The 24,157-nt window shown below is 40.3% G+C and overlaps 1 protein-coding gene across 10 annotated transcripts in view; it reads right to left on the bottom strand.

The window, feature by feature from the left end:
• Positions 1–24,157, bottom strand: part of tns1b (tensin 1b) — a 362,081-nt gene that overhangs the window by 263,444 nt on the left and 74,480 nt on the right. For all 10 annotated transcript variants that reach the window (XM_061918387.1, XM_061918396.1, XM_061918397.1 and 7 more), the window contains exon 2: positions 19,065–19,179. In XM_061918387.1, coding sequence (XP_061774371.1) covers positions 19,065–19,179 — 115 coding nt within the window. The remainder of the gene's footprint in view (positions 1–19,064; positions 19,180–24,157) is intronic.

Genomic DNA, 24,157 nt, shown 5'->3' with positions numbered 1-24,157 from the left:
GACGCGGGGGACGCTGGCGCCTATCTCAGCTACAATCGGGGGGAAGGCAGGCACATCAAATAAAATTTAAAGAATAATTGAATGCCTATTTACTATTTGCAGCCTTCTGAGGTAAATATCAAAATAAACTTTTTCCACAGGCCAATAATAAATTTGAAAGTAAAATAACAATAAGGAATGAATCAAACATTCAAGCCTTGAAGTAGCAAGAGAAAGTGAATGAATAAAACGTTAATTATTGCTCAGCTTGTTACACAGATTTAATTAAACAATGCTTATATAACTTAATAGTGCAAAATCAACTTTCAAAAAACAACCGAAAAAACATCACAGAAATAAAATTTTAATAAAAAATGTAATGCCTCTTTTGTATTTGCTGCCTTCTGATGTAAATATCAACATTAACTTTTTCCACATGCTAATAAATTTGTAAATAAAATAATGAAGTGGTCGGGGTTTGGTGGCAGCGGGGGGTGGATATTGTAGCGTCCCGGAAGAGTTGGTGCTGCAAGGGTTTCTGGGTATTTGTTCTGTTGTGTTCATGTCGTTTTTCGGTGCGGTTGTTCTCCCTAATTGTGTTTGTCATTCTTGTTTGGTGTGGGTTCACAGTGTGGCGCATATTTGTAACAGTGTTAAAGTTGTTTATACGGCCACCCTCAGTGTGACCTGTATGACTGTTGAACAAATATGCCTTGCATTCACTTGTGTGTGTGTGTGTGTGTGTGTGTGTGTGTGTGTGTGTGTGTGTGTGTGTGTGTGTGTGTGTGTGTGTGTGTGTGTGTGTGTGTGTGTGTGTGTGTGTGTGTGTGTACAAGCCGCATATATTATGTGACTTGGCCGGCACGCTGTATGTATGGAGGAAAAGCGGACGTAACGACAGGTTGTGGAGAACGCTAAAGGCAATGCCTTTAAGGCACGACCCCAAAATTGTTGTCCGGGGAGAAATTCGGGAGGATGGTTGCCCCGGGAGATTTTCGGGAGGGGCACTGAACTTCGGGAGTCTCCTGGGAAAATCAGGAGGGTTGGCAAGTATGAATATAAGCAGTGAATGCGGTGTTATAATCCTGCCGGGCCAGCTCTAATGTTAATTTGATATTGCCTCAAGGGCCAAATGAAATTACACGGCGGGCCAAATTTGGCCCGCGGGCCAGAGTTTGACACCCATGCCTTAGTGCAAGTTTTAGTTTATGTCCGTAGTTTTGCCTTAGTGCAAGTTTTTGTTTTCGTATTCAAGTTTTAAACCTCCACTGAGAGCGCCTTTTGTTTATACCCTTTGTTTTTTGTAATATTTCTGAGTTAAGATTAAAGATGTCACTAACTTCATGCCATGTCCGTTCCAATCATTTTGCACCACGGGAAAACAAACCCCACCAAAGTCTACGCCTTGACAATATTCACGTACAACATATAGCTGTTTTCTGCCCTAAATGTCAAAAGTACTTTTTGGTTTTGTTTATATCCCCATCATACCACCCTTCGCCCCCAGAAAAGAAAAAAACAGCAAAAAAAAAAAAAAAAACTGAAAAAATAAAAACAAAAATAGTATCTACAAATACATCAATACATTGATAATAATAATAAACAGAAAAAAATAATACAAAAAGATACATATATGTATATATACATATATATATATACATACATATACACACACATATAGGGAGTAAAAACAGCCCGAAAGCATGATTTTCCACCACCCATGCTTCACAGTAGGTATGGTGTTCTTGGGATGCAACTCAGTATTCTTCTTCCTCCAAACACGACGAGTTGAGTTTATACCAAAATTTCTTATTTTGGTTTCATCTGACCACATGACATTCTCCCAATCCTCTGCTGTATCACCCAAGTATCCATTTTGGTATAAACTCAACTCGTCGTGTTTGGAGGAAGATGAAATGAGTTGCATCCCAAGAACACCACACCTACTGTGAAGCATGGGGGTGGAAACATCATTCTTTGGGGCTGTTTTTCTGCTAAGGGGACAGGACGATTGATCCGTGTTAAGGAAAGAAGGAATTGGGCCATGTATCGTGAGATTTGGAGCCAAAACCTCCTTCCATTGGTGAGAGCTTTGAATGGTTGACCAAATACTTATTTTCCACCATAATTTACAAATAAATTCTTTAAAATTCCTACAATGTGATTTCCTGGATTTTTTTTTCCACATTCTGTCTCTCACAGTTGAAGTGTACCTATGATGAAAATTACAGACCTCTGTCATCATTTTAAGTGGGAGAACTTGCACAATCGGTGGCTGACTAAATACTTTTTTCCCCCCCATTGGTCCAATTTTTTATTTTTTATTTTTTTTGCAAATCAATCATTATAATCTGCAAACAATGTGCCGTTACTTAGTGCCTTTGCTGTGTGGAGCTCGGCAGGGTAACCACGTAATACTCCACGTCAGTAGGTGGCAGCAGGTAGTGAATTGCTTTGTGAAAGCCGGAATATGTCGGGTGAGACGAAAATGGTTTGTTGTGATCCCAATACGTAGACCACAGCGGGAGGCAGCGTGCAGGTAAAAAGGTATGTAATCCTTGAACTATAAATAAACAAAAGGAAAAGGAAAAGGCCATGAAGCATAGGGAAGGCTATGCAAAACAAGAGTAAAACCGAACTGGCTACAAAGTAAACAGAAACAGAATGCTGGACGACAGCAAAAACTTACGGCGTCCACAAAGTACATCCGTACATGACGTGACAATCAACAATGTCCACACAAAGAAAGATAGCAAGAACTTAGATAGCCTTAAATCTCTAACACAAATCAGGTGTGAAGAGTAGCGCTCGAAAGGAAGACATGAAACTGCTACAGGAAAACACCAACAACACAGGAAGGGCCACCAAAATAACAGCGCAAGACAAAAACTAAAGCACGACACAGGAAAACTGCAACAAATTCAAAATAAGGCACAACGACCCTGGTGGAGGTTAATTTTTTGACGTTCTCAAAAGGTTGAAAAACGCTGTGGTAGAAATTTACCCGGAGATCTTAGCGCGAGTCCGCCATTTTAGTCAATGCGTTGCGTCTTTTTCTCTACCCTCTTGTTGCGGGGCAGACTGGCTCGTACATGCACATGCATCCTCCGCTCTTGTTGTTTCTAATACAAAACAGTCCATAGTTGGAAGTTATATCTGTCAGTAGACTCCGTATTGAAGCGCTGAAAACTACAACAAAACATGGCGGGGAGAAGATGCTGTCAAAGTGGAGGCACGTAAATAAAACTGCAGGAAAAATGGCGCGTCCTGAAGAGACGGGGCAGAAAGAAGCATGAAAATGGTCTGTAAAATATGCAACATTTTCACCAAAACACTGCAAGGAAGACTTTTAAATGTAAAGAAAAAATCATATAAGTGTTTTAAATGTACAAAATAAATCATAAAGTCATTTTTACCCCTTATATAATTTATCATGTCTGAAAAGGACTAAGGAATCAAAACAGTTTACAATCTGCTTTTTTTTTTTACAAGCATGACTGATTAAGTATTTTTTTTCCGATTCAAAAACAAAACAAAAATAAAAATAAAAATAAAATTCACCACTTCCCAATTACATTTAACTACTTACACCTGGTGAATACATTTTTAGGTGATTGTAAAAAAAAAAAGTGGGACAAAAAAATTAATTACATGAAAAATACAAATTATACAGTTTTGGGAATTCATTTCCCATGTATGAGATAATAAAATAATATTAGTAATGTTTGATTGACGTGTATCATTGCGTTGATATTTTTTAATTTTTTCCTTAAGTAAAGTAGGCCGCCAATTCAGTGGCCTAGTGGTTAGAGTGTCCGCCCTGATATCGGTAGGTTGTGAGTTCAAACCCCAGCCGAGTCATACCAAAGACTATAAAAATGGGACCCATTACCTCCCTGGTTGGCATTGGGGGTTGAATCAACAAAAATTATTCCCGGGCGTGGCCACTGCTGCTGCTCAATGCTCCCCTCACCTCCCAGGGGGTGATCAAGAGTGATGGTTCATATGCAGAGAATAATTTAGCCACACCGAGTGTGTGTGTGTGACAATCATTGGTACTTTAACTTTAAATACAGTACAATATACTACTGGACAATACACATATTAATAACGCATCTCTAAAAGGGAAAAGGGTCCTTATTATAAAAATGAAAGCGGAAAGTTTATTAAAGCGCTTATATTTATGATATGGGTATTTGCAGGATTACACAGTTGTTGACTCTCAATGGCAGGCAAGTGGAAATGCATGCCTGTAATGTTGCAATATTTCCAACAGATGGCACTCTAACTACATGTAACTGTTGCTATTGTACAGTACAGTATTTACCCAACAAGGCAAATAAATGATTATATACTTTAGGCCAAGGAGTCAGATTTTTCTTACTAATATATATACACATATATAGAAATGTACACATATACAGTACATATATACATACATATACATATATATGTATATATACTTATATATACTTATATATATACATACATATTTATATGTACATATATATATATATATACATACATATATATATGTATATTTATATATATATATATATACACATATATAGAAATATATATACACATATACAGTACATATATATACATATATATACATATATATGTATATATACTTATATATATACATACATATTTATATGTACATATATATATATATATATATATATATATATATATATATATATATATACACTGGCGACTTGTCCAGGGTGTACAGTGCCTTCAGCCCGATTGTAGCTGAGATAGGCACTAGCGCCCCCCGCGACCCCAAAGGGAATAAGCGGTAGAAATGGATGGATGGATATATATATATATATATATATATATATATATATATATATATATATATATATATATATATATATATATATATATATATACACTGGCGACTTGTCCAGGGTGTACAGTGCCTTCAGCCCGATTGTAGCTGAGATAGGCACTAGCGCCCCCCGCGACCCCAAAGGGAATAAGCGGTAGAAATGGATGGATGGAGATATATATATATATATATATATATATATATATATATATATATATATATATATATATATATATATATATATATATATATATATTATTGTGTCCAGTCAAAACACATGAGGTTGATAAGTCACTGAGATATGGTGCAATAATGTTTTTCCAGACATAAAAATGTGTTTTAGTTTTAGATCATTATCGATGAGTGCTTTTAAATGTTTTAAGTTTTTTGGGGGGAATTTTGGCCTATCATTCACAATTCTTATGTAAGACAAGAACACATGGTTTTTCTTTTCCTTTCGTATGTATTCTAAGTCGTAAAATACGCTATAAAGCCCTCTAAAAAAAACACCCCAAAACCGGCAACAATACTCTTTTTACATCCCCGGACCTGAATATTAACCAAGTATTAGCGATATTGCTATTCTCTCACGCACACAAACTATATTTTAGCCACGTTGTGATCACAGAGAGCTAATAACACTCTCACACACACTACTGAAACACTCTTATACACACTACTGAAATGTTCTCACATAAACAAAAGACATGTTTTTCTCTCCCGCACACTACTGAAACACTCTCATCTACACTACTTATGCTGCTATATTCACATATGCCAGTGAGCCGCTGCATCTCCTCTGAGTTGGTGAAAGTAAAATCTACATTATAAATCGGGCCTCTCACCTGGATAGTGGAAGGTTGTGGCCATAAATCAAGAAGTTGGTCAACTTTGACATCCAACTTAGTCCCGGACATTGCAAACAAAACACACGAAAAGATGCTCATTTTACTTATTTTTTTATCCGCGTTGGTATTATGATTAATTCTTCACCTAAACGGGAAGATATAAACATCCCATCAATCGGCATCCCAGCAAGAGCAGACATTGTACAGTCGGTGACCGTTTTATTATGTTCTTATGTTCGTAGTTTATATTTCTTGCTCAGCACAATGCTGCTACATGATAGCATCTGTTATCATATGATTATACTATAATTATATCCAGGCTCAAAAATATAAGGTTCTGGATCACCATTTGTCCAAAATCAGTCCTTGTTGTCTCTCAGGAAGTCTGCCATGATTAGTAGTGTGGTTGAAGGGAAACGTGAAAGTTGTGATGAAATTAACGTGCCGCTGTTTGCTTAAAATGAGCATAATACGTAAATATTACATGTTGTTATGAATGGGGCTGTTACTACGTTACATTTATACTTACAGCATGTTTATAAAACATTGATTAAGGTTTTTGGATGTTTTAGAGCACTTCAGCTACTCCCTATGAGGGGACATTATTCAGAATGACATCTTATACACACTACTGAAATTATCCCACAGAAAATAACTGAAATGTTTTTCTCTCACACACACTACTGAAACACTCCCATACACACTACTGAAACCCTCTCATGCACACTACTGAAATGCTCTCACAAACAACTGAATTTTTTTTCTCTCGCACACATTAGTGAAACACTCTCATTCACACTACTAAAACACTCTTATACACACTACTGAAACACTGTATACACACTACTGAAATATTCTCACAAACAAATGAAATGTTTTTCTCTTACACGCACTACTAAAACACTCATACACACTACTGAAAAACTTGGATACGCACTACTGAAACACTCATATACAAACTACTGAAATGCTCTCACATAAACAACAGAAATGTTTTTCTCTTACACATACTACTGAAACACTCTCATACACACTACTGAAAAACTTGGATACGCACTACTAAAACACTCTTATACACACTCCTGAAATGCTCTCACATAAACAACTGAAATGTTTTTCTCTCAATACACTACTCAAACACTCTCATACACACTACTGAAACAATCTTATACACACAACTGAAATGCTCTCACATAAACAACTGAAATGTTGTTCTCTTACACCCACTAAAACACTCTTATACACACTACTGAAATGCTATCACATAAACAACTGAAATATTTTCTCTCACACGCACTACTGAAACACCCTTATACACACTACTGAAACACTCATATACACACTACTGAAATGCAATCACATAAACAACTGAAATGTTTTTTCTCTCACACATACTACAGAAACACTCTTATACACACTAATGAAATGCTATCACATAAACAACTGAAATGTTTTCCTCTCACACACACTACTAAAACAGTCATACACACTACTGAAACACTTTATACACTACTGAAATGCTCTCACATAAACAAATTGTTTTTTTTTTCTCAAACACACTACTGAAATGCTTTCACATAAACAACTGAAATGTTTTTTCTCTCACACACTACTGAAACTCATACACATGACTGAAATGCTCTCACATAAACAACTGAAATGTTTTTCCTCTCACACACACAACTGAAACCCTCTCATACACACTACTGAAACCTTCTCATACACGACTGAAATGCTCGGACACAAAGAACGGAATGTTTTTCTCTCACATGCACTACTGAAACACTCTCATACACACTACTGAAACACTCTAATACACACAACTGTAATGCTCTCACATAAACAACTGAAATGTTTTTCTCTCATGCACACTACTGAAACACTCTTATACACACACGACTGAAATGCACTCACAGGAACAACTGAAATATGTTTCCTCTCACACACACTACTGAAACACTCTCATACAAACTGCTGAAACCCTCTCATACACACGACTGAAATGCTCTCACAAACAGTCTAAATGTTTTTGTCTCACACGCACTACTGAAACACTCGCATACACACTACTGAAACACTCTTATACACACTACTGAAATGCTCTTATAAACAACTGAAATGTTTTTCTCTCATATGCACTACTGAAACACTCTCATACACACTACTGAAACACTCTTATACACGCTACTAAAATGCTCCCACATAAACAACTGTAATGTTTTTTTCTCACACACTACTGAAACACTCTTATACACACTACTGAAATGCTCTCACATAAACAACTGAGATGTTTTTCTCTCATATGCACTACTGAAACACTCTTATACACACTACTAAAATGCTCCCACATAAACAACTGTAATGTTTTTTTCTCACACACTACTGAAACACTCTTATACACACTACTGAAATGCTCTCATAAACAACTGAAATGTTTTTCTCTCATATGCACTACTGAAACACTCTCATACACACTACTGAAACACTCTTATACACACTACTGAAATGCTCTCATAAACAACTGAAATGTTTTTCTCTCATGCACACTACTGAAACACTCGTATACACACACGACTGAAATGCTCTCACATAATCAACTGAGATGTTTTTCCACTCACACACACTACTGAAACACTCTCATACAAACTGCTGAAACCCTCTCATTCACACTACTGAAATGCTCTCACAAACAATTTAAATGTTTTGCTCTCACACGCACTACTATAACACTTTCATACACACTACTGAAACACTCTTATACACACTACTGAAATGCTCTCATAAACAACTGAAATGTTTTTCTCTCATATGCACTACTGAAACACTCTCATACACACTACTGAAACACTCTTATACACACTACTGAAATGCTCCCACATAAACAACTGTAATGTTTTTTTCTCACACACTACTGAAACACTCTTGTACACACTACTGAAATGCTCTCACATAAACAACTGAAATATTTTAAATGCATTAAAAAGCAACACGTGTTGTTGTCTTTCATCAGGATTGTAAAAAATAGGGGGGGAAAAAGTGCAGTTCCCCTTTAAGACTCAGCGGGACGTGCTGCATACATACCAGCTGTGTGAGCTCAGCAGTTAGAAGCAGCGTTATGATAACCTCCACTATCCCTGCCTTACACACACACAGCTGTTATTGTTGTGTATTCTTGAAAACCTCTACGATTACAGCAATTCCAAGTCCACAAAAAAAGCAAAGTGTCACTATAAAAATAAGTTTGCTGGGACTTGAATGTTCTCTTCAAGTTGAACTTTTCTTGCATGCCACCGTGTAAGAAAAAGAAGTTGTTTATCCACCCAGTACGCGGTCCTTAGTTTAACCCGAGCTCCGCCTCTGTCAATGAAAATAAAAGTCACTTCCTGCCCTCGAGGCCAGCGCTCCAAAAATACCCCATTACAGAGTTCCTTGTTTTGTGACTGGAAAACTGAAGTCCTGACCTGCGTCAACACGCTATTGTCGACGTAACCCACACCTTGTATCCCGGCAACCGCCGAGATGGAAAGGAAGTCCAAGGGCTTGTGTCATAGGGAGACCACGTGACTGCATTGTTTGTAAGCAAGAGCAGCTGAAGGAAGGCACTGAATCTAACACTTTTGCGGCGTTCACTACAAAACACAAAACCAGTGAAGTTGGCACGTTGTGTAAATCATAAATAAAAACAAAATACAATTATCTGCAAATAATTTTCAACTTATATTCAATTGAATAGACTTCAAAGACAAGCTACTTAACGTTAAAACTGGAAAACGTTGCTATTGTTTGCAAATATTAGCTCATTTGGAATGTGATGACTGCAACATGTTTCAAAAAAGCTGGCACAAGTGGCAAAAAAGACTGACAAAGTTGAGGAATGCTCATCAAACACTTATTTGGAACACCCCACAGGCGAACAGGCTAATTGGCAACAGGTGGGTGCCACGATTGGGTATAAAAGCAGCTTCCGTGAAATGCTAAGTCAGGATGGGGCGAGGGTCACCACTTTGTGAACAAACGCGTGAGCAAAATGTTGAACAGTTTCAGAACAACATTTCTAAACGAACTATTGCAAGGAATTTAGAGATTTCACCATCTTCGGTCCGTAATATCATCAAAAGGTTCAGAGAATTTAGAGAAATCATTGCAAGTCCAAAAAACAACATTGAATGCCCGTGATATTTGATACCTCAGGCGGTACTGCATCAAAAACCGGCATCAGTGTGTAAAGGATATCACCACATGGGCTCAGGTACACTTCTGAAAACCACTGTCAGTAACTACGGTTGGTCGCTACATCTGTAAGTGCAAGTTAAATCTCTGCTGTGCAAAGCGAAAGCCATTTATTAACACCCAGAAACGCCGCCGGCTTCGCTGGGTCTGAGCTCATCTAAGATGGACTGATGCAAAGTGGAAAAGTGTTCAGTGGTCTGACGAGTCCACATTTCAAACTGATTTTGGAAACTGTGAAAAAAACATCCACGTTGTTCTAGGTGCAAAGTTCAAAAGCCAGCATCTGTGATGGTATGGTATTTCTCTCATGTTCGGTGATCTGGATTATGTTTTTGTTATTTTCTGTAGTTTTGGACTCTTTTAGTTCCTGTTTACGCTCCCTTGTTCAGTTACCATGACGACCCATTATTTTCACCTGCCTCATGTAAAAAACGCACCTGCTCTAATCAAGAGACTTTTATTTAAGTCTGTTTTGCCAGTCAGTCGTCCTGGCGACTTTGCGAGTTTTCATGCCACAGTTCATGCTGCTCCTTTCATGATTAGTTCACGCTGCTCTGTTCATGCCATAGTTTATGTTGTTTGTTACATGCCACAAATTAGTGTTTTTTCCACACCATAGTTTATGTTTGTTTACCTCATGCCCTGCCCAGATATTTGTTAGATTAATAAATACGTTTCTACCTTATCAAGCCTTGTCCGCAAAAGTCCGTTTGCATCCCGGGAGAACAAACCTCGCAGTCTTGACAATTTCTGTGTAAATAACTAATTTCACAACGTATATATCTGCGGCTTATAGTCCGGTATGGCTAATATATAGAAAAATATATTTTTCTTCAAAAATTTTGTGGGGGCGGCTTATATCCCAGTGCTCTTTATAGTCCGGAAAATAAGGTCATTACTTTTTGGGCACATTCAACAATACCATGATAATAATGATATCCGTGATATGAGATGTTTTTATATTGTTACACACCTCCACAATATTTAGGGGCTCAACTATTTTATTTTTCGAGAAACCCGTGTTTGTTCTTGGCCACTCAGTCATTTGTTTTCTTTTAGAATTCAGGATTGCCACTGATAGTTTGTTTGTGTTTTTGTTTTTCCTCTGTGTGTGTTTAGTATGTGTGTTTTTAGTTCCTGTCAGCGCTCTTATTTTATCTGTTTCCTAGTTTTTTTCCCTGTGCGCTGTTTTCCCCTCAGCTGCGGCTGATTGGCACCTGGCCAAACCTGGTGTTAATCAGCCCACTCCTATTTTACCTGCTTTCTTCCTCCAGTCAGTGCTGCACAAATGTCATATATTGTCGCTCCTGTTGTGTCGTACCGTGTCGTGTCTTTGCAGCGTGTCGGTAAGCTATATTCGTTGTATGTTTGTAGCTTACTGTTTTTTTTTTCCCTGCTTCCAGTTTGTTTTCACATAACAAGTACGACTTCGGTTTTCCTGCTCGCTACCCACTAGCTTCCACGCTAGGCCCTTTTTGTTTTTGCTAGCTTCCATGCTAAATTCCTTTTGTTTTCTAGCTCTCATGCTAGCTCTCTTAGTTGGTTATTTGCCTTTTTGTTGTACCCCTTTGTTTGTTCTTGTTTAGTTTTAATTAAATCATGTTTTCTTATTCAATGCCTGCCTCCATCTCTGCATCTTTGGGTTCGTCACCAATTAACTCTGTATATACGGTAGAAAATATGCTACTACAATCGCATACATTGTGCTCCTTTAAATCAAAGTAGCAACCTTGTCTTGATGTGTTCTTGTGCACGTAAGTAAAACCTGTTTGCTTTACAATCATATGCACGGGCTTGCCTGAATGTACATTATTTATCTGCAGCGCGGTGACAGCAGGATGCAGTAAATCTGTTTATAGAGGATAAATGGTCGCTTTGATTGAATTGCACATTTCTTAATTAATGCGGGGATGGGAATCCTTTTATGGCTTGCATTTAGTGCGTCTGGGAATGAACACGGCTCACATTAAACGTACAATATACTGAATTTATTGCATCCATCGATTCAATTTCTCGATAATCTAATTCATCTCACCATATGAAACACGACTTACTTCACTGATTATTATTAATGTTATTACTTGTGGAGTATATTGTGAATAGATTGAGAACAGGAAGTAAACAAAAGTGTGGACAACTGCTATGTAAAAAGGAAAAGGGGTGGGATTAAATAAACTCTGCTTCTTCCTACTCCTTTTCGAACATGTTGAATAGAGGAACTGGAAATTGTGATGTGTCATGTTGTATGCATGCATGTTCCAAATAAACTCAAACTGTAGTTGTACTATGTGAAGCAAAATACACAAATATTTAAATTTTTCTGCAGACTTTAGGCCAGGGGTGTCCAAACTTTTTCCACTGAAAAATCAGAATATGAGGGGGGTATTTTGATATTTTTCTATTTTAAAGGCCTACTGAAATGAGATGTTCCTATTCAAACGGGGATAGCAGGTCCATTCTATGTGTCATACTTGATCATTTCGCGATATTGCCATATTTTTGCTGAAAGGATTTAGTAGAGAACATCGACGATAAAGTTCGCAACTTTTGGTCGATAATAAAAAAGCCTTGCCTGTCCCGGAAGTCGCAGACGATGCGCGCGTGACGTCACGGGTTGTGGAGCTCCTCACATCTGAACATTGTTTACAATCATGGCCACCAGCAGCGAGAGCGATTCGGACCGAGAAAGCGAAGATTTCCCCGTTAATTTGAGCGAGGATGAAATATTTGTGGATGAGGAAAGTGAGAGTGAAGGACTATGAAAAAAAGAAAGAAAAAAAGACTGGAGGGCAGTGGGAGCAATTCAGATGGTATTAGTCACATTTACTAGGATAATTCTGGAAAATCCCTTATCTGCTTATTGTGTTACTAGTGTTTTAGTGAGATTATATGGTCGTACCTGTACAACCTGAAGGTCGGCCCCGCACCTTTTTCAGCACCAGTCGACAGGTGGTGGCGATGCCCATCTCTGCCCTTCACGAGGGACCCTCTTCGAAACACGATCTTTCGAAATGATCGCTGCATAAAACACTGTACTTTGTGTGTGTGGTCCAATCCAACCGTGTTCGCTTGACCGCTCTGTTCCATAGTAAAACTTGACTGTCATCTTTCAGGAATGTAAACAATGAAACACCGGCTGTGTTTGTGTAGCTAAAAGCGACCGCATTACACCGCTTCCCACCTACAGCTTTCTTCTTTGATTTCTCAATTGTTCATTGAACAAATTGCAAAAGATTCAGCAACACAGATGTCCAGAATACTGTGGAATTTCGCGATGAAAACAGACGACTTAATAGCTGGGAATGATGTTGGAACAAAATGTCCTCAACAATGCGTGACGTCACGCGCACGCGTCATCATACCGAGACGTTTAAGCACGATATTTCGGCGCAAACTTTAAAATTGCAATTTAGTAAACTAAAAAGGCCGTATTGGCATGAGTTGCAATGTTAATATTTCATCATTGATATATAAACTATCAGACTGCGTGGTCGGCAGTAGTGGGTTTCAGTAGGCCTTTAAAACTAACACAATGTATATACAGTATTTAGTCTTAACCCTTAGGGCTCCCTTCAAGTATGGTAAATGTTAAAGATCATGTGGAAGAGTACCAGTCATTAAAATTTTTATTTATTATTTTTGTACTTTCAACGCTAAAAATCTCAAGATCAAATCCAACTTTGCCTGTCAATATAAAGTTATATATTTTTTAAATCAAATAAACCCCCGAAATATGCAATATTCCCTACCCCCAAATACAATTTCAAAGTGGAATATTTGATGTGAAGCTTTGAATAGGTCTGTGGAGGGGGGCGTGGCCTGTGGGCCTGCAACGAAGCGGGGTGTGCCAGGACCGGCCTCGAAGTCAGCGACAGGTGCGTAGAAGGCCCACCTGGGCCTTGTCATCTAAACACCTGTCGCTCTATATAAGCACCAACCAGAAGGAGAGACGAGAGCTCGACCAACATTCACAAAAAGACGATTGCTTGTATGGAAAAATGAAACTGTCTTGTAACAATGAAACGGGCTCGCCTGGAAATGCTTGGTGCTCTGGAGGACCCACTGGAAGGCAACTTCCACAAGGTGAATAGTTCATAACATTCCCCACATATGCAGTCCCCTCCAAGGTCTCTCATTGTTTTCCCATTGAGTTGAGTTTTTTTCTTGCCCTGGATCTGAGCCGAGGATGTCGTTGTGGCCTGTGCAGCCCTTTGAGACACTCGTTAATTTAGGGCTAAACAAGTGAAGTGAAGTGAAGTGAATTATATTTATGTAGCGCTTTTTCTCTAGTGACTCAAAGCGCTTTACATAGTGAAACCCAATACCTAAGTTACATTTAAACCAGTGTGGGTGGCACTGGGAGCAGGTGGGTAAAGGGTCTTGCCCAAGGACACAACGGCAGTGACTAGGATGGCGGAAAAGGGAATCGAATCCGGAACCCTCAAGTTGCTGGCACGGCCACTCTACCAACTGAGCTACACCGCCCCCAAGTAAAAATACAAGTTAAAATGTATATATATATATATATATATATACAGGCTGTACAGTATGTGTGTTTGGGTCCTTTTATTAGGAACACTAATATAAAGTTACAATAACGTCTGATTGAATTCTAAAAATGTATGACAGACCGCCTTAAAAAAAACGGAATGGAATTTTAAATTTTTCTATGCACGATAAAACACTGAATATTGACGACATATGAACGTCGCTGTTGTGTTTTTAGTGTTTTCCTGCCTTCTCCTTCATCTGCACCTGTGCTTTTAGTGATTCGTCCTGGGCGAGGGGCGGACCTTGAGGCACACCTGCTCGCAATTAGCACACCGGTATTTAGGCTCGTCACTGTCAGCTTGGCCTCGCCGGTTATTGTCTCCAGAACTCCTGTCGTGCATGCACCCGCTTCACCCGACCTGGCATGTTTTCGCTACTTTGTCTTGAATTCCCTAACGTCCTGTGTGTTTATCTCCTAGTCCCCCTGAGGTAAAAGGATTACTTTTGTTGACTCTTGCCCTGCTCAGTGTGCCCTGGCCCTTTCTCCCGCTGACCTCTGAGGAACCTATTTTGTCCAGATTTCATGGTGTGCGTTTCTGCCCCATCGCCCTTAGTTATCCCTTTTTGTCTAATTAAATCTTTACATTTTTGTAATTCCACCTTGTCTCCCGTCTCTGCATCCTGGGGTCACCCCCTCTTGACCAAAACCCTCATCGTCACCCCACCTCTCGATCGACATTATTTACAATCGAGCGAAATGCGAAGAAAATGCAACAAATACAGCGAAAAATGATCGCGAAGGGTAAAACAAAAACACCCACCTGCAATCTGATACATTATTTGTTGTAAAAATTTCCTTCCGTCCCTGACACCTGCATTTCAGGCTGGAAACCCTCTGTGGAAACAAACCACGCCCACACCGCTCTGTGCCTTGTCTGAGCTGCTGTGACTTAGATTACCATGGTAACTAATTAGGTTACCATGGTAACTAGTAAATCATGCAAAAGCGCAGATTCCAACCACTGAAATACTTTGTATAGTTCCAAGACTTACGGTCGTTTGAAAAAAACACCGCACAACACAATGGCAGCTACATCTAATCCTGTTGGCCCAGGTCTGTTCTAAGGATTTGTTCACACTGCAAGCTTCATTATCAGTATCATCCGGATAGAATTAGTTTTTTGTTTTTTTATAAAGTCTGCAGTTTTATATCATCCATCTGTCAATCCGAAAACAATTAAGTCTTGCAGAAATAAAGGTCGGTTGAAATAACCTTTTTGCTTGCCAGGCCATCCATTACCAAAAACTAAAATGCGATGTTGTCAGGGTCAACGGTATTTTATAACTAAACAATACGATAGAAGGAAATGCTCTTAATTGTCTGAGCTCTACCATCATAGGTCAGATCTGGAGAGCCGGAGCCAGATGTTCCCCCCTCTGTGAGCCAAAGCAAACAACCACACACTTCCGCTTAACTGCAGTTTTTTTTTTTTTTAGTTATCTAAAACAGATCTTTTCATGGTCGGGTGATTCTGGTACGTCCGCCACGGTCGGATATTCTTTATTCTTCTTCGCCTCTTCCATGCCAGGGTAAGGTCGGTGGGATCCAGGTGCTGACTGGATGTTTATAATGGAACAGGTTCAGTTCCTGCAGCATGTCTTTTATTATACTTTCTGAGTTGAAAAGAAGTGGGATTACCAAGGAAGCAGCTGCAAATACAAGAAATGGTGTAATGTCTTGATTCAAGCAGCATTATTTTAATCAATGAGTTCTAATGGACTGATCTCCAGGCATTCCTTTGAGTGGCCAAGATTGATCTTAGGAATTATATTATGCTGTCAATGGTAAGCCTCTAGTTGGTATTTTAAGGCAAATTAGTCTTGGAGGAGTTCAAGTACCTCGGAGTATTTTTCACGAGTGGGGGAAGAGTGGATCGTGAGGTCGACAGGTGGATCGGTGCGGCGTCTTCAGTAATGCGGACGCCGTATCGATCCGTTGTGGTGAAGAATGAGCTGAGCTGGAAGGCAAAGCTCTCAATTTACCGGTCGATCTACGTTTCCATCCTCACCTATGGTCATGAGCTTTGGGTTACTTGCCCAAAAGAGGGTGGAGTGTCATCTCCGGGTTTGAGAGGAGATCCTGCCCCAAGTGGAGGAGTTCAAGTACCTCAGAGTTTTGTTCACAAATGAGGAAAGAGTGGATCGTGAGATCAACAGGCGGATTGGTGAATTTTTGCGGACCCTTAATCGGTCTGTCGTGGTGAAGAATGAGCTGAGCCGGAAGGCAAAGCTCTCAATTTACCGGTCGATCTACGTTCCCATCCTCACTCTGGTCATGAGCTTTGGGTTACTTGCCCAAAAGAGGGTGGAGTGCCATCTCCGGGTTTGAGAGGAGATCCTGCCCCAAGTGGAGGAGTTCAAGTAACTCAGGGTTTTGTTCACAAGTGAGGAAAGAGTGGATCGTGAGATCAACAGGCGGATCGGCGCATTGTTGCGGACCCTTAATCGGTCTGTCGTGGTGAAGAAGGAGCTGAGCCCGAAGGCAAAGCTCTTAATTTACCGGTCCATCTACGTCTCTATACTGAGCTTTGGGTTATGACTGAAAAGACAAGATCACTGGTACAAGCGGCAGGAAATCAGCTTCCTCCGCTGGGTGGCGTGGCTCTCCCTTAGAGATATGGTGAGAAGCTCTGTCATCCAGGGGGAGCTCAAAGTAAAGCCACTGCTCCTCCACATGGAGAGGAGCCAGATGAAGAGGTTCGGGCATCTGGTCAGGATGCCACCCGAACGCCTCCCGAGGAAGGTGTTTTGGGCACGTCCGACCGGTAGGAGGCCACGGGGAAGACCCTGGAAACGTTGGGAAGACTTTGTCTACCAATTGGGCTGGGAACGCCTCGGGATCTCCCGGGAGGAGCTGGACGAAGTAGCTCGGGAGAGGGAAGTCTGGGCTTCCCTGCTTAGACTGCTGCCCCTGCGATGCGACCTGGGATAAACGGAAGAAGATGGATGGATGGATGGATGGATGGATGGATGGATGGAAGGATGGATGGACGGATGGATGGTCCTTGGTGACTTGAAAGTGGTTAAAAGACCATTAGGAGTTGCCGCACCTCACCAGAAGACACGGGATGTCCTGAAACGCCTGGTGGTCAGGCCTTCACCCAAGCCACACCCACCGCCCAGAGGGGTAGGCTACATCATGTTAAGTGGTTAAGGCGCCAGTCAGTGGTGGAAGCCTGGACGTTATCCAAAATGTGATCCTTGGGACATTGAACGCCAATGAAGGAAGGAACCTTAGCTGGTAACTCAGGTAGAGCGTTTCCAACTAGATGTGGTCAGACTTAGAAAAGGTTCGTGCAAACGATATAGTAGCTAAGAAAAGGGAAGCCACGCCCTGTCCGGTGCCCACACCGTTTAAATTGCCAAAGGACGCCTACTGAACTCTACTTGAAGGATCTAATAATTCCCACTGACACACCTTCCATAGTCAGCCAACTTTGTGGCAAGGCACCGGGGATGGACAAGATTTTGTCTCTCTTACATTGCACAGAAGTTGAACACGGTACATCTGAATTGGCAGACTGGGGTAGTGGGAGATCTTTTCAAGAAGGTCGACCTTAGGGTGAGTTCCGACTATAGGGGGTTACGCTCCCCGGCTCTTGGGGAGTGCTCGAAAGGAGACTTTAGCAGTTAGTCAACTCTCTGATATAAGAGGCATACCGTAGTTGTCGTCCAGGTCGTGGAACACTGGACACGCTCTTCACCGTAGGGTACTTTGGAGTTTTTTCGAATAAGACCACGTGTTTTTTGGACATGGAAAGAGCATTCAACCATGCTCCTTGTGGTGTGCTGTGAGGAGAGCTCCCTAAGAATGAGGTTGGACGCATGCTACGACACGCCCCTCTGTCCCAGTACAATTGAAGCAGGAGCTTGGTTTGTTTGGCCGGCAGTAAGTTGAACCTGTTTTTTAGAGAATATTGGCCGCTGCCAGAGCTGTCCTTTGTCACTGGTCTGTTGCTTCTTACTGATAGAATCTCTATTTGTAGCCAAAGTTCTGAGGATGTCAAATTTGGATCTCATCTCTGCTTTTTGCTGATGGTGTAGTCCTGGTGTGACTGTGATAGTTCGCAGTGTGTGAAGAGTAAAAGCACAGCTAAATCAGAGACAATGTTTTTTTCTCAGTACATTCAGACCTTAAGTAGCTTGGCGATGTACCTTAAGTATCTTGTTCCTCGAAGGGATCTGCATCATGAGATCGACAGATGAATCGGAAGGCAGAAAGGCAGTCACTGTACCAGACACTCGTGGTGTAGCCCTGTTTCTACCCTCACCCACGGCCACAAGCTGTGACAGTGACTGCGGATACCAAAGACCAAAACGCTCGAGTGGCTGCCCTGGTCAACCAGAAAGGACGCAGAGTCGTGCCGTTGCAGTTCTTGGAAAGGGGGCTAATGGAAGCATGACCATGAAAGCTGTGCAGAAGTCTACTATGTGAACCGTTGGCTCTGAAGGGTAGTCTACAATAGTTCATTCACAGAGGCCTTGTCCAGGGAAGTCGGGCTAGCTGTGTAAAGTTAACTATGGGAACTACTACTTTACTAATGACCCAAGTAACAGGTTTGAATAGAATGTTTTCCTAACCACCCGAAGTCACACATTCAGCTCAAGTGACTGACCTCTGCAGATGAGTCCGTCATGGCCGACGGTCTGTTTGCAAACACTGCAGTGCTTGGCCTTCTTGAATGTCTTCTCCCGGAAAGTATGGGAATGCAAAGCCTCCAATTCTTCTGGCTGCACAAAAGAAAAACAAAGTGGCATGCGAGTGTTAAAAGCTTGTTGCTTCCTGAAGTCCAGATGGTAGGGTTTGTTTTGGACAGATGTCGTAAGTGGTTCATTTTGGGCAATCAGCATATGTCGTGAACACATAAATCACATACAACGAAAAACTTCCAACCCGAAGCCATCTCTCATACAGAACATTACACACACATAGAAATGTTTAAAAGCCATAAATATTCTTCAAATGGTTCTCAATGGAACAGATCGAGTTTGATGTGCTGAAAACGTCATTTTGATTCCGTTCATGTCTTGTACATGTGAAGAATTGACAATAGAGTTGACAGTTGACATGATAGATTATTTATTTCATTCTTTTTGTCCTCTCCTTACATTTTTCCAAACTTTCTTGTCATTTTTTCTCAGTTAACAGTCATCGGACAGCTAAATCTTTTTGGTAGAGATGTCCGATAATATCGGACTGCCGATATTATCGGCCGATAAATGCTTTAAGATGTAATATCGGAAATTATCGGTATCGGTTTTCAAAAGGTAAAAATTATGACTTTTTAAAACGCAGGATGCCACCCGAAAGCCTCCTTAGGGAGGTGTTTGGGGCACGTCCGACCGGTAGGAGGCCACGGGGAAGACCCAGGACACATTGGGAACTATCTTTCCCCCGGGAAGGAGCTGGACGATGTGGCTAGGGAGAAGGAAGTCTGGGTTACATCCCTCCACAATATTTAGGGGCTCAACTGTTTTACTTTTCGAGGAAACCTCTGTTTGTTCTTTGCCACTCAGTCAGGACCAACATTATTCCTGTGGTCTGCGGTACCCACTTTGACTTGAGAAATAAATTATACAACCTTAACCAAATAAATACCTCGTAGCCATTATACTGGAAAAACACCAAATCAATCACTTTGGTGGCACTCGATCAAGAATAAAAGAGGCACCTTGAGGAATGTTGTTGAATGTTTGTATTAAATCTGCAGCTGTATACAGATTGCTTACACTAGTCAAGTGCCAGGACATATGGTTTTTATTAACTACTCTGCAAGCTCGACAGATCTAATAGTCGGCAATCCGACATGTTGAAGAACTTCTCACAGGAACATCACCCGAAACCACAACCACGTCACCCTTCTAGCAACCAACCCCAGAACCTGTGAGACCACTAATGTCTAACACGTTTGTCCAGGTGGACCTACTCTACCAAGTAATGTGTCGTTCTGGGGAAGGTAACAACAGTATTAACACTTCAATGACTTCTGAGGAGAGGATTGATTCAACAGAAAGGAAGGACGGTTTTGGAAGATGTCAGACTTGCAAGACTTAACATATTACGTCTATTATTTTTCTTCTGTAAAAATGTTTTTTTATCCCCAGCAAAGAAAGAACCAAGATCCAAATTGGTTTAAGTCCAACACGGGACCCCAATTTTTGATTTCGAGAAAGCAATCTACCCAATTAAGCCCACTCTACTACTTCGGTCTGCAAAAACATTGATCTATTAGCTCCTTTGTTGGCAATTTGAGTCTAACAAGAACATCATGAAGTGATCATGATGGCTTCCATGAGGGGAGCATGGACTTATAAAGAATGCATTCTCCACCAAAGCCTAGACCCATACCCAAACACCAGGCAGGTATTAGTCCAACAAGACATTTCAGAATTACACGGAGTGGTTTTGATTTTTGGTTTAAAAATCATAAAAAAATGTTTGCATGAATGTTTAGCATGTGGCTTTGGAGCAATCAATGCTGCTCACACGGTCAATAAATACTTGCAAATTAATTACGATTAATTTGCAATTAATTTTGAGTTATAATGAACAAACTGCGATTAAATATTTAAATTGTTTGACAGTCCTTACATGGATAGACCGACCGACCTAAAGACAAAGAGACAGACCGACCGGCCGACAGGCCGACCGACCGACAGACCGACCGACACAGACAGACAGACAGACAGACCGACAGACCGACAGACAGACCGACCGACCGACTGACCGACAGACCGACCTAACGACTGGACTGACGGACAGATGGATGGACAGACCGACCGACCGACAGACCGACCGACCGACCGACCGACCGACCGACCGACCGACCGACCGACCGACTGGACTGACGGACGGACGGAGGGGCGGACAGATGGACGGACAGACCGACCGACCGTCGGACCGACCGACGGACCGACCGACGGACCGACCGACCGACCGACCTACCGACCGACCGACCGACGGACGGATGGAGGACGGACGGACGGACGGACAGACGGACGGACAGACGGACGGACGGACGGGCGGACAGATGGACGGACAGACCAACCGACCGACGGACCAACCGACCGACGGACCGACCGACCAAACGACCGACCAACGGACCGACCGACCGACGGACGGACGGACGGACGGACGGACGGACGGACAGACAGACTGACGGACGGACGGACGGGCGGACAGATGGATGGACAGACCGACCGACCGACGGACCGACCGACCAAACGACCGACCAACGGACCGACCGACCGGCGGACGGACGGACGGACGGACAGACAGACAGACAGAAAGACAGACAGACAGACCGACAGACAGACAGACAGATAGACAGACAGACAGATACATAGATAGACAGATAGATAGATAGATAGATAGACGGATAGATAGATAGACAGATAGATAGATAGATAGATAGATAGATAGATAGATAGATAGATAGATAGATAGATAGATCGATAGATAGATAGATAGATAGATAGATAGATAGATAGATAGATAGATAGATAGATAATTATCCGAAACATATTGTTTGTTTCTTCAAGTTTCCAGACCTCAACACTGACATAGTCGAATATTTTTGAAAATCTGACAACTCATCTTTATTTATAGAAAGCCAAAAGGCCGGAGTTCACGTGGAGGTTTAAGTAATCAAATGATGCAACCCCTGGTGTTGCTCAAGCTCTGTGTGACAGCTCAGTGTTTGTGTTTGAGGGCCACATGGCACCAGCAGGACAGCCAACCCTTCATTCCGGCCTCCTCGCTATCACTGCCTAACATGATTAGCTTAATCTAGTTTGGCGGGAATAGCAGTCATGGCTGCGCTGGATGCACCGTGCTGGCAAGAGAGGGACGTTAGGGGAAAAAAATGGAGGTCTCCGCCTGGCATCCCTCCATGAAGTTACCTTCTGTGCTGCCATGGACTTTGTTTGGCAACTACTGGGTTGGTATCATGGCTGTGGATTTAGATGAGGGGATATACGTATATTCTAGACTGTATAATGCATATGTTCCTTTTTGACCATACTTGAATATAAATACAGTCTTTTATACAGCATTATTCACGTGTGAATAATGCTGTATAATAGACTGTATTTATATTATTCACATGTGAATAATGCTGTATAATACACTGCATTTATAATATTCACATGTGAAGAATGATGTATAACAGACTGCATTTATATTATTCAAATGTGAATAATGGTGTATAATAAACTGTATGTATATTATTCACATGTAAATAATGCTGTATAATAGACTGTTTTTATACTATTCACATGTGAATAATGCTGTATAATAGAATGTATTTATATTATTCACATGTGAATAATGCTGTATAATAGAATGTATTTATATTATTCACATGTGAATAATGCTGTATAATAGACTGTATGTATATTATTCACATGTGAATAATGCTGTATAAGAGACTGTATTTATATTATTCACATGTGAATACGGCTGTATAATAGACTATAGATATTATTCACCTGGAAATAATGCTGTATAATAGACTGTATTTATATTATTCACATGTGAATAATGCTGTATAATAGACTGTATTTATATTATTCACACATAAATAATGGTGTATAATAAACTGTATGTATATTATTCACATGTGAATAATGCTGTATAATAGACTGTATGTATATTATTCACATGTGAATAATGCTGTATAATAGAATGTATTTATATTATTCACATGTGAATAATGCTGTATAATAGACTGTATGTATATTATTCACATGTGAATAATGCTGTATAATAGACTGTATTTATATTAATCACACATAAATAATGGTGTATAATAAACTGTATGTATATTATTCACATGTGAATAATGCTGTATAATAGACTGTTTTTATATTATTCATATGTGAATAATGCTGTATAATAGACTGTATTTATATTATTCACATATGAATAAGGCTGTATAATAGACTATTGATATTATTCACCTGGAAATAATGCTGTATAATAGACTGTATTTATATTATTCACATGTGAATAATACTGCATAATAGACTGTATTTATATTATTCACATGTGAATAATGCTGTATAATAGAATGTATTTATATTATTCACATGTGAATAATGCTGTATAATAGACTGTATTTATATTATTCACATGTGAATAAGGCTGTATAATAGACTATTGATATTATTCACCTGGAAATAATACTGTATAATAGACTGTATTTATATTATTCACATGTGAATAATACTGCATAATAGACTGTATTTATATTATTCACATGTGAATAATGCTGTAAAATGTAAAATTCCATTCCTTTTTTTTCAGGCGTTTTTAGCTTTCAATCAGACATTATTGTGATGTTTTGTATTAGTGTTCCTAAAAATAAATATACCGGCCCACAGACACATTTTTTGCCCCCCCGAGGCAAAATAATTGCCGAGGCCCATACAAGGCCAACAAAAAGTACTCAAAATATGTTTTTTTAAAGACAAGCAATATGTATTTCAAGGTATATACAAGGTTTTCGGACAATTCTTGACAAGAGAAATGTTCTTGTTCTATTGGCAGATAATTTTGCTTAGCTCAAATACAAACCCCGTTTCCATATGAGTTGGGAAATTGTGTTAGATGTAAATATAGACGGAATGCATCACAGATGCTGGCTTTTGAACTTTGCGTCGATATCAGTCTGGATGGTTCGCTTCCCCTTTGGTCCGGATGACACCA

This window comes from Nerophis ophidion, linkage group LG13 (genome assembly GCF_033978795.1).
Source record: "Nerophis ophidion isolate RoL-2023_Sa linkage group LG13, RoL_Noph_v1.0, whole genome shotgun sequence".
Lineage (NCBI taxonomy): Eukaryota > Metazoa > Chordata > Actinopteri > Syngnathiformes > Syngnathidae > Nerophis > Nerophis ophidion.
The sequence above is the reverse complement of the archived record's forward strand: the minus strand, read 5'-3'. Positions and strand labels throughout refer to the sequence as shown.